This window comes from Hippopotamus amphibius, chromosome 6 (assembly GCF_030028045.1).
Source record: "Hippopotamus amphibius kiboko isolate mHipAmp2 chromosome 6, mHipAmp2.hap2, whole genome shotgun sequence".
NCBI classification, from domain to species: Eukaryota; Metazoa; Chordata; class Mammalia; order Artiodactyla; family Hippopotamidae; genus Hippopotamus; species Hippopotamus amphibius.
In genome coordinates this window covers 9,968,766-9,980,842 of record NC_080191.1, presented here as the reverse complement: position 1 = coordinate 9,980,842, position 12,077 = coordinate 9,968,766, and the positions used below count along the sequence as shown (strand labels likewise).

General features: G+C 45.2%; 1 protein-coding gene across 5 annotated transcripts in view; it reads right to left on the bottom strand.

Moving 5' to 3' along the window:
- Positions 1-2,173: 2,173 nt before the first annotated feature.
- Positions 2,174-12,077, bottom strand: part of SCML4 (Scm polycomb group protein like 4) — a 65,717-nt gene continuing 55,813 nt past the window's right edge. For all 5 annotated transcript variants that reach the window (XM_057739640.1, XM_057739643.1, XM_057739644.1 and 2 more), the window contains one exon: positions 2,174-11,623. In XM_057739640.1, the coding sequence (XP_057595623.1) occupies positions 11,498-11,623 (126 nt within the window). In that variant the 3' untranslated portion in view covers positions 2,174-11,497. The remainder of the gene's footprint in view (positions 11,624-12,077) is intronic.

Sequence of the window (12,077 nt, the reverse complement as noted above, 5' to 3'; positions counted from 1 at the left end):
CCCTGCCCTGGAGCTGTGCCTTTGTAGTCACAGGCTGGAATAGGAAGGTCAGGGAGACACAAAGTGTAGTCAGTAGAGACCCCTGGGCTCCTGTAACAAGTCCTTCCTGGGTTATCGTGGGGCTGGGCCGGTGCCCGAGGGGCTGGGCTGCAGGCAGCTGGTGGGAGGGGCCTCCCAGGCAGCCGTGAATCAGGCCTTTGGGGTTTTGGCTGTCAAAAGACTTGACTCGAAAGACTTTTCCTTGTTATCTACTTATAGGAACTAGTCCTAATGAAATAAAAATGAACATTAAAAAGTTGATCAGATAAAATATACAGAGGCTTATATAGATTCCATTCTTTATTAAAAATACAGAAATGCTTTTTACAGCATGAACAGAAAATACTGCATTGTCTTGGAATCTTAGGATTTAGAAATTTTATTGAATCAGTCCCGGGTCCATGATACACTGTACTAGAAAAAAAATACTGCATCAAAAATGGAAAAAAGCACCTGAAAGTATTAAAATCATTAAGGCCAGTAGTGTTTATTTAATGAAACTGTACATATCTGACTATAGTGTACCTACAGCCACTGTTTAAGGGACTATATTAAAAACAGACTTCTAAATAATGAAAGAATTAGCTCAAAGGAAAAAGTTACAGACAATAACCAAAAGGCTTTGAAAAATTTAAAGCACATTTTGATATGGTGTCATATATAATAGTCTATTTGTTAATAGTCTGTTTGCACTGTACATTGTAAAAAAGGAGCACATCAACTCACTCCTGAACGTGCTTCACTGGAGCCTACTTATTACAAATAAGAGATAAGTTGTAAATATGTGCAACAACAACAACAAAATACAGATACTGCATCTGTATGAACCGTATGTGATGAAATTAAACTAGAGGGTAAATAACTTTAATAAGCACTACACTTTGAGGTACATGAGAAATAAAATTCATGTTGTTTCTAAGTTATGGACACAGCATCTTTTCTCCCCACCTGTTTTTGCACCTTAGTGTAATGCCTATTTGCATTTAACCTGGTTATCTCATGTTTGCATGCCTTGCAAACTGAATTACAGGACCAAATTGCCTATTACCATTTTCCATTATGCGACACAATTACATAGGAATACTTTGAGGTGAGAGGATTGTCCCAAACGTCAGGAAACACGGATTGCATCACGCCAGCAAAGAGCAAAAATTAAGGAGCGGCTCCTTCCCCAGGTGACAGAGTTTACTGCTTTCTCCTCGATGTAAATGCTGTTCCCCATTACAATGAGTCCTATTCACTGATTTCTGGTCTGCAAAATTAGATTCATTAGTATTTAAAAAAATAAAAGTCAGACCCCAAAACTACACAGTTCCTAATCGAAGCTCCACGTTCCTTGAGCACTTCTAAATCAAGCAGGGAGCTGAAGAGATGTTCCAGAGTTACCTTCTGTCCATAAAAAGTGAGAGCACAATGGATTGTCAAGGAAGTGCAGTATCTGCAGCACACACACTGGACCCTTCTTGCTCACGTGCTTCAGCACAAGCAAATGAGACAAAGACTTTCACTGGAGGATCTTTGTCTCAAGTCCCCACACCTGATCATAAGCACACACGTGAATACGTGTGCACCTGCAGCCTTTTACAATCTCTCATTTGAAGGGAGGGGAGAACGTCTAGGTAGAGAAAAGGGATGTAGTCAACCCTCTTTCTCTCTTACCGAGATGAGGCAATGACGTACCTTAAAGACAGAACGTAACCAGGGAAAGCGCGCGGCTGCCAGCCTCCCAGGTGGAGAGACAGCAGAGTCTCCTGTGTGGGCATATTGGGGTCAAGACGTAGAATAAAGAGGTGGAAACATGAAATTAAGGCTGAGTTGAAAGAAAGAATCTGAAGATAAACCCCTCAACTTATAAAACAAAAGGCACAATATTTCAGTTATCACCATTAAACCTCTGGAGCTTAGCACACATGGATTTCCACATACTCAGAATTCCTCCTTACTTAGCGAGAGCCTTGTCAGATAATCACAGCCCACCATAGCCAGTAAAACACAAACCTTTTGGCCTCATGATACTTCATGATGTTACAATGGCACCGAACAATTTTCACCGTTAATGTGAAGAAAAAATCGCAACAGAATACAATTATGATGAAATGACTTTATTTCATCTATTTAATTTTCCGGTGTGTATAGAATAAAAAGTAAATTTGTCTACAAATGTAGTTATAGTATAAAATCTTTATATTAATAAAATCACTGCTACATATATACAGGAGAGAAACAATCTAATCAACCAATAACAATAAAATGAAAATATATGCTGTATAAAACAATGGCTGTTCCAAAATTTCTGGAGGATGAGACGTGTTCATTTTTTGAATCCTGATGTGATCAAAGATATAGCTGGAAGATGAGAGAAAATTAAGTATTGTGGCTTAGAACACAGTGGAGAATGAAAGAAATCCAAGTCCTCCAAACTCTCTCGCACTTGGGCAGAAACACTTTCAGTTCCTGTGGAGGAAGCAAGTTTGACTTCTAGAAAGACCTTGAGGGGGTGCGATGGTGCTGAATAAAGGCCGGGAACCTAGCATCCTCGTTCCAGAACTCTGCTGCCTTTCGCCCTCCTCTAAACCACATTTTCCTTTGGGAACTATGTCTTCACCTTCCCCGACCCAGACACAAGCCGCTTAATATTGCAAACATCTCAGCAGACTTGTAAATGCCTAAAGACAAACCCTCACCCCAGAAGTGCTTCTGATGTGGGCCGTGGTGCCTCATCTTTGACCCCAGTGGGCCCTCTTTGTTTAAACTGAGACACTGGTCTGGCTTGGTCACTGAGAGGCATAGTCAGTGCTCAGCGGATCTGGACAAAGCTACATGTTCGGTAAAGAACCATGGACACACTGCTACAAATAAAACAGATAACTAAGAAAAACCAACTGTATAGCACAGGGAAGTCTACTCAATACCCTGTAATGACTTATATGGGAATAGAACCTAAGGAAGAGTGGATATGTGTTAACTGACTCACTGTGCTGTACACCTGAAACAAACACAAGATTGTAAATCAACCGTATGCCGATAAAAAAATAATTATAAACAAAAGAATTTAAATTAATAAAACCAGTTTACAAAGAAAAGAAAAGAAAAACCAAAAACTGTGGAATGATCAGAATTGCTACTGGAGGGCAGAGTGACCCCATGCAGATTGCAGGAGCCGGCACGGCTGGGAGAAACAACTCCTGCTTCTGAAGAGGTATGTCACATCGGCTCCAGGTCACCGGACTCTTGACCTTTGGGCTCGAGTGAGGAGGGACACCTGGTGGCGTGAGCATTGAGGCCTTCGCTTGTGGAAGGTTGATGAGGCCTAGGAGCGAGACATCAGAGCCAGTCACAGAATGAAGCAATCAAAAGGGACAGGACTCTTGTTCCTGAACTCAAGGACGGACTGAGAGGGCGGGACCTGGAGGAATGGAACGAACAAGCGGAGATCGGGCCGGAAGCATGACAGAGCCTAGGAATGCTGTCGGCAGGGAACGATGGGAGGCTGCTAATCCTTTATCTCTCTCTCCACCCCCTCTCCTTTCTACAAGGCATTGGAGCTCATGGAATGGAGAAAAACGGAAAAGAGCAAACGAAAGAAACACAGAGGCAGGAAGAAAGAATGAGAAAGGATAGCAAAGTGATGCTTCCGTGGCTTTGAGGAGGAGCTACGGGCCAGTAAGAGAAGAGGATAAGGAAACATCTAGACGAGGTCAGACAGGAGGAGAGACAGAAGCTAGAAATCATAGAACAGAAGACCAAGGAGTCAACAGCCCCACCGGCCTTTGCTGAAAGGAACTGAGCTATAAGTGCCTTTGAAAGTTATCTGGATGCCCCTCCGTTTCCAGATGAGGAGTTGGGGGTGGGGCGGTAACTCCCGGAGCTTGTTTCTTTGCACTGCACCATACTCTGCCGCCAAATGGTGTGTAACCAGTGGGAAGTGGTGTGGAGAAGGTTTTACCCCCGAGGTGAGCTGTCCAGCTGTCCCCTAAGGCTCCTTCCTCCCAATTCCTCTGCTCTTCTAGGGTTCTAGGTACACTCACAATATCCTCAGCTTACGATGCCTAAAGATACAGCAACAAACTGTAAATGAGCTTTAAAATGAGCACGTTGGATGTTCCTCCAAGTGACGTTGCCCTTCAAACCAGTGTCTGCATTGCAGCCTCTTATACTGACACTTGCCTAATCTATTCCAGCGAACGGTGGCTGTTATTGCTCAACCCATCTGCACCCAGAAAGGAAACACACAAGGAAAAGACAGACTCATGCGTGTGAAGACACATCGTTTTACATCTCAAGTAGATTACTTGTGCTGCACACCAGACATGACCCCAGTGCCTTTGACTTCCCCCGCCCCCCAAAAAAGAAAAAAGGAATCCACCCTCAAGTGGTGATGATGGGCTTTCCACTTTGAAAAGAACGCGTTCTGGCTTCTAAAGATGACCCCAAAGGAGATGCACTAGAGGTATTCTGAGCGATGACAACATCCTCGGAACACGTGTTTAGGCTTTTGAGGTGATTTTTCTTTGAAGGTGAAACACTCTAAGTTTTGGTGTGGTTGTGGAAAAAAAAATCAGTCACATCATTCTATTCTCAATGCTCCTATGTAACCTTTCGGGAAAAAAGGAGAAGCCCCCGATGGCTCCAAACGTGCTCTCAAGGGTAGAGATGGGGAAAGGGTGAAAAGAAGGTTGTCTCCTGCCCTTGTCCTGTGGGCTGCACCCTCCCGCCTGGAGCACCGCCAGTAGGATGGCAGAGTGCCTCGTGGGGAAGGCCCGGCTCCACTGACCTGCCCTCTCCAAGCTGAGCAAGGTACTGGGAATGCACGGCTCAGGGGAGATGCTCTCTGCCTCCTGGAGGCTCTAACTGTCCGTGAGCGCTTAACCAGCCCACGGAAACCCTACTCACTGCTGAGAGGCATCGTGGATTGAGAAGGAAATGGAAAAGATGTCTTAGAAGTAAAGCTGTAACGGATCTATTGTTATTCTCTGGTGCTTGCAGTGGAACACGAGGCCAATCAGAACGTGAGCTCCTAAGACAAAAAGGGGAATGAAATGCAAATCGGTGTCTGGGGGGTTGACCTCCTTGAGCTCTGCAGGGGAAGCAGAGGAAACGAAAGGCCTCATCTCTTCTTTTGGCCTGTCCCTTCGGCGCTTCTCCTTTCAGTCAAGATATGGGGTCTGAAAAGAAACTAGTGGCTTTTTGAATAAAATACAGGAACTCGTTAAACATTCATTCATTCAGCCCATGAATATTAATGAGGTGCCTTTTACCATGTTTGGCAGGGGTTGCTGTGCAAGCTGCTGGATATGAGTAGCCACTTTTTCCCAGGACCAGGATTTAACTATTTTCCTAGAGAATGTGCCCCATAATCCAGAATTGTATCTAAGCAAACTACATAAACTCCATGTTATGTTTACTCTGGGATCTGATTTCTAAACCATTGCTAGATAGTTCTTCTAAATAAGAATGCTCTAGAAAGCAAAAGCTCCCTTTGCAACCCCTTCTCAAACCTTCCCCGATTCCCACCTCTTATCACACTAACTCACAAACACACACTCACTGGGGGCATGTACACACAAGCACGAAATCTGCTTGGGCTTGGCCTCATAAGCTGTATACCTCTTGCATAAATTCACAACAGACCATGTTTACTTTTCTACCATCAATTATAACTTGTTTTTGTCTAAACTAAGGCTTGCTTAGTTTATTATATTACCAGTGAGTACAGTTAAGAGACAGGGCCTCCACGTCTCGTAGCGTCTTTTCCAGTTAATGAGGCACGTGGACTTACAGATTTCTTCATGCAAGCTTTCGTAACTCACATGTGTGACCACAGCCAGATTTACAACTACACTAAAGATTCTCCCAGGACACGCTTTTTGTGTGTGTGTGTGAGGCCACAAGAATTTTGATCGTTTTTCATGACAAGGCTGATGAATCTGACGGCCGTGACCTGAGTCCCACACTCGTATACCTTGTCTGCTCCTCTACGCTAATGTAGTGCCGATGTCAATTTGTATTATAGGTGTGGTTACTGCATGGACAAGCTCTGTTAAAAAAGAGAAAGATTGCAGAGTTGGCTTCATCTCAAACGTCTGTGTCTGATTCACAGACATCTGCGTCTCCCTGAGAAATAACATTTTCACCACCAGAGCTGTCCAACAGAGAAATAAGCCACTTCCTATGGGAGTCAACTCCCCCTAATGGGAAGTGGTCAGGCAGAGCCATTTCTCAGGGCTGTGGGGAAGGCGTTCCAGCTCTGGATGGGGAGGTAGAGCCCGCCTGAGGTTTGAGGATGCTACGTTTATGATGGAGGTAGCCTCCGGTCACACATGCTTACTGTTAAATGACACCCAGTGAGGGTCTGCCGTTTCATAGAGAGCTGTTTGGAGAAGCAAGGCTTTGGTTGTGTTCCAAAGTAGGATCCAACAGAAGACGTCTGTGTCGGTGTTTACAACAAGCATCTCATACGTGGAATCAGCGTGAGAGTTTAGGTCATGCAGTCAAGCTACAGAGCAGAGAAGGGTGGCTGGCAGCCCAGAACCAGTCTGAGTGGTACACTTAGAGCCTTCGGACGGAAAGATGCTCACCCTGTGTGCTGTCATTACTTACTGGACTGCGGAGCAGCTCTTGGCTCTCAGGTGCACCTCCACCCCTCTTACGCCCCATATCAACTCTGGGTGCAGCGCGCTGGCCTGGAGGAAGGTGTCATTCTTCAGCTCCGCTTGCTGTTTTTCCTCTGGAGGAAGTCAAGCTCGATGCTGAGCATGAGAGTCCCCGACTCTCTAGGTGGGATTGAAGAGCGCATGTCTGGGGCTCCAGGAAAGCAGGGAGCAAAGGAAAGCAAATCTTCCTCCAAAAACATGCTTTTGCCCAGAACTGCCTCTGAGTTAGGGGAATTTCCTGCAGCCGGGGAGAGCCGGAGCAAGCGTTCTTCTCCAGTACAGCGATTTGGTGACGTCCATGTGTGATAATACCACTGTAACCACCAAGGAATGTACCACAGGAAGTGTCCCAGCTGTTGCTTATTAGCATGAGAACAAATTACAGAAAGCAAATTGTTAGCAGACATGTTTCCATAATATTTAACTGGTGGCAATAAATAAGGACGATTCTCTTTCAAGTAAATGCTAGATTTCCCAAAATCCAGCTTCCAATGGTCCGTGAAGGAATCATCTTCGATGAGGATAACGGTTGGAAGGAAGGGCACCCTGGAAGCTGAGGCTCCCGGCCCTCTTCCCAGGGCAACACGGCCGGGAGTCCTGTGACAGTAGCCACTGAGGCGACACGGCAAGAGAAGAACCGGACTGTTTGTGCCTCTAGACGGCTGCCCGTCTGCTGGGCTCTCGGCCGGGCTCCTCAGCATCGTCTTCTCCTGCCACAGGGATGATGGCACTTGCCGAGACCACAGCAGGGCTGGGCGGCTACCCAGTTCTTGGAGTGTGTTTGTAGCAAAAAATAAACCGCGCCCACTGACAGGTGTTCACCCCTCTCCTTAGCAAAACACCACGGTTTTGAAAATCATCTCCTCCTTCCCAATCGCCTGTCTTATCTGGGTTTAAGGGAAAAAAAAATGAGTCCCATCTCTTCTTCCTCCTCTAAGCCCATCGGAGAAGCGCTGAAAAAGCACCAAGGCAGAGCAAACGTCACACAGCACTCACCTCCTGCTCTCGCATGTGGCAACCTGGCTCGTTCTTTAGAAAGAAAGCAGAGTATCTCTGACTTTCAAGACCTTCTGACAATGACTAAATCCCAGTCCCTGGTCACTTCGGGGCATTTCCAATCATCTTCAGAGCTATGACACAATTCTTTTAAAACAATCTCAGAAAGTAATAACAAACAATTTTAATTAAAAAAAAAAAGAAATATTCCATATAGCACATAAATACAAAAATAGGCTATTGTAGCTTAAAGGGACTGGGCCTGTTAGAAGAGGTACTCTCTTATCGTCTTCCTAAGACAATTATTTTTGTCTTCGCTTCCTCACTGTTTCCTTTCCACGCACACCAACCTCAGCTCAGTATTCCTCCCCAGTGTATCTGAATATCCTATTTGGTTCTCCTGCGGAGCTCCCCACTCCTTTATCCTGCTGTAAAGAAAAAAACAAGGTGGCCCTGCTGAAGGGAAGTGATGGGAGTGTGCGCAGCTCCGGCGGGCGCTGTACCAGGTGCTCAAGACAGTGTTCCCTGACCAGTGGGCTCCCTGGCGAGGCCTGTCCCCTCAGTGGCGCAGAGCAGAGCCTGGGCTGGCCTGGCGCTTCCCGTCAGCGCTGACGGGCCAGGCCCAGAACCCCAGCTGCCTCCAGGGCGCGCCCTGCTGGCCTTAGAGGGGATGCCTGGCAGTGACAGCCTAGAGTGTGTTCGGCCTCAGTGCTACAGAGCTGGGAAGGCATCAGAAACCAAGCAAATGCAAAAGCATACACACTCCCAGCCACTGTCAAAGGCTCTTCCCACTATTGTGTCAGGAAACACACACACACACACACACACACACACACACACACACACACAGAAGAAAGACACACCTTTTACCTGAAGTCTTCACAAGGGGAATTATGTGCCTCATAAAATATTTAAAAGGCCTCAGGCAAGAGAACTGTCTCTAGACTTTTTTTTAAGTGTTCAACAGACAAGTGTAATGGGAAATGTTTGGAACATGAACACACACACACACACACACACACACTCGAATTCGAAATTATGCAAAACTATATCATTATTCACCACAACCCGAAGCAGAGCTGCTGCCATGGAATGACAAGTGCCACATCTGTATAAGCTCAAGGACCCCAAATAAGCTGCCATTTGGACAAGAGTGACACACATGGCCTGACTCTGTAAGGTCCGTTTCGAGGAGATGGCCTGGCATGTTTTACATTTGCTAAGCTATTTAGCTGCCTGGTTTGACAAGATTTTTGAAAGGGGTGAAAATTAATTATAATTGCAGTATTGCGACAATAATTGGGTCGGCTAATTGCATTTCAGTGCAAAAACAGCAAGGAAGAATCCCCTCCCTGGGTTATTCTCTGGTGTGGCAGCATTCATTTTAAGAGTAATGAGACTTTTAAAAAGTCAAACCTTAAATATCATGGCTTCAGCAATCTGTCCTGCTTAAAGTTTAATGCAAAATAAGATAGCACCTCTGTGAGAGCAGTTCCACATGCACATGGATCCAGTTTTCTACTAGACTTGAGATGGGAAAATCTCTCTCCCCTAAAAACTACTCCCAATATCTCCTTGACATTGTTTGCAGATGATTTTGATTTGGTGGCACCAACATTGATGTTTTCAGATCGAGGGAGGCACTACTGAGAACAGTAGAAAATTTTGAAAGTCTCTATAGATGAGGTGTAGGTTGATGGAAGAGGCACCACAAGTTTCAGAGGACTGAGCAAAAATGGTGGAGTGAGGAACATGGGTTGTTGTGGGATTTTCTGGATCTCACCGTTTTCACCCTGGCCATTCTGAATATATACACTATCCACGGATTCTGGGGGGAGACTTTCTAACCCCAGACCAACAGTGAGCACTTCATGATTAACAAACTTTGGGGGACAAAGTCAATTTATTGCTTCAAAATCTTGAAGATGCTGTCCCAAGGCCCGATTCAGGGTAGTTTTGTCAGGTGCCGGGACCAACAGACATTCAGCTCTTCCACAGCCTGGCAACTCAAGCTTGGTTTCGTGGGCAGTTTTAAGACATTCTGCTCCATCCCTTCTCTGTCACGCTTTAAGTCAGCCACCATTTGTGTGTCTAAAAAGGATTTTGCTCTGATGTGCTTTCTCAAATACCACTCAACAAAGTGGGTCTGAGAGCATGGCCTGGAATGTTTCTTATGAGCCTCATCCAAGTTCTAACTGATTTATAGAGGATCAGTACCCAAACCTACTCAGGGCTGCCCTTGTACAGGTCTCGTCCTGCACATCGGCTCCTGATGGAGGGGTGAGAAGGCTGCAACCCCGCCCTGCTCCCCTCCCCGGCCAGGACCCCCGTCCAGGCTGCATCCCAAAGACAGTGTGTGCCTTTTCTGATTTGCGTTTGGGCCAAGGGAGGCCCCAAGTTGCCATTGATCACGCCCCCTCCCCACAGATCACGAAGTCTAGTATTTACCTCCTCATGGCCAACACTACGGATGCTTTTTAAGGAAGTGGATATGCCTGAGGCAAAGACAAAGTCATTTTGAAGATATGTTTCCTATTCGGTGAGAGAGGAAGAAAAAAAGAGACAGGGAAAGAGAGAAAGGAAAAGGATAAAAAGAAGAATGGAGACAAGGCTGCCCTTCTGCCTTGTGAGTTGTGGATTCACTGTCCTTCCCTGGACAGAGCTGCAAAGGGGTAGAAGTCAATTTTTTTCTATTTCTCCGTGATGAGAAAGGAAAACCTATTTGTAAATTAACTTAAACCCAATAATAGCATGTCTGTGTACATGCTATTATTATTAAAATTAGCCAAAGACACAACTATGTAATCCCACGATGTAACTAGAAGTCAGCACTCTCCCATTTCAAAGCTTAGTTGAGACATCTTTCTGCTTTTTTAAAGGAACACCGTGGCTAAACGTCACTAAGACTCTCGCGTGCCAATACATCGACACCTCAGTAAGGACTCTGGAAGGGAAGGAACGCCACAGCCCCATCTGGGAAGAACGTGCTTCCAAATTCTTGCCTTTGCTGCTTGTGCATTTCAGTCAGTCAATAATGATTGGATGTGAACTAGCACCTTCTAAAAGACGGTTTCTTCCCAAGTTGCAATCTGTGGTACTGACTGTGGAATAAATTCCCTGTGTCTGCGTAGGCTAAATCTTGGTCACAGAAGCCCTAATCCATCCGCTGGGTACTCAGTGTCAGGCTCCTGCGGTCAGGGGCCTGAAATTACATTAGCAGTCTGCCCTCTAGTGGGGCAACACAGTACTTCAGCTAACTAGGAATAGAAAAAAAAATTTTTTTTTTCTTCTCTTTTGGAGAGCAAAAGAATTCAAGTTTTCCAGATAGTGCAAGGTGAGGCATTTCTCCTCAGAAGACAGCTTCCAGAGCTGAATTAAGCAAGGCTCACAATGATCAGCGTTAAAAACAGGTGGTGCTACAGTGGGTGTCCCTGCAGAGCCTGCAGAGACAAAAGTTCTTTTCACATCCTTGGAAGTCTCCAGGGTCCTCCTAGGGTGACAGCATTCAGTTCCCCACACTCTCATTATACAAACAGTACCTACCCTAAGAGCAACCAACCTACCAGGAACGTTAACAATAATAGGCTTTTTTTGTAATTTTTTGGCAAATCATTAACACAGAAGAACCTTTCAAAGGGACCATGTTAAATTTTTTAAAAGGTCAAGATGCATGACTTTTATAAAAAGACCAAGTCTTTGTGGCTGTTCATTTTCAGAAGAAAACCTTTGTGATGGTGACTAATGTTGATAAGGCAGACAATGATCTGGAGATCTGTTGCCTGGATTTTGCTTCTATCTTTTAAACACCTTCAGAACTTGGCTTGCTTCAGTTTATCAATATGGTAGCAGAGTTTCAGCGCAGGTCCCAGCTTCAGGCCCAAGTATTTCATGATCATGTCACTCTTCAGCAACAAGAGGGCATTGCCATCAATCTCCTGGTGGAAAAGGATCAGAAAAAAGAAAACCCAGAAGGTGGTCAAAGTAATCAAATAGAGGCCAGGGTTAGAGTATGGTCAGGGAATAAAGTAAGGGATATGGATTTACTCAGATGCACATTCTCTTAGTCCCAAGGCAAGATCTTAAAAAAAAATAAATGACAGCCTACAAATACTATGTGCTCCTCTTCCCATAGTCTCCCTGGGGTCATGTGATGCACTGGAACTTTCATATTCCTGCTCTCTCCTGACTGAAGGAATCTAACATAATCCCTGCCATATTCCCAATATCCCACATATGTTTATCTCTTTATCCAATCTAGGGCTAAAGGAGCAAGAAGTGTTCCACGGACTAAATGTGTCCCCTCCCCTCCCCCCTCCCCAAATTCCTATGTTGCAATCCTAACCCCCAAGAGATGGTATTTGGAGGTGGGACTTTGGGAAGTAATTAGGT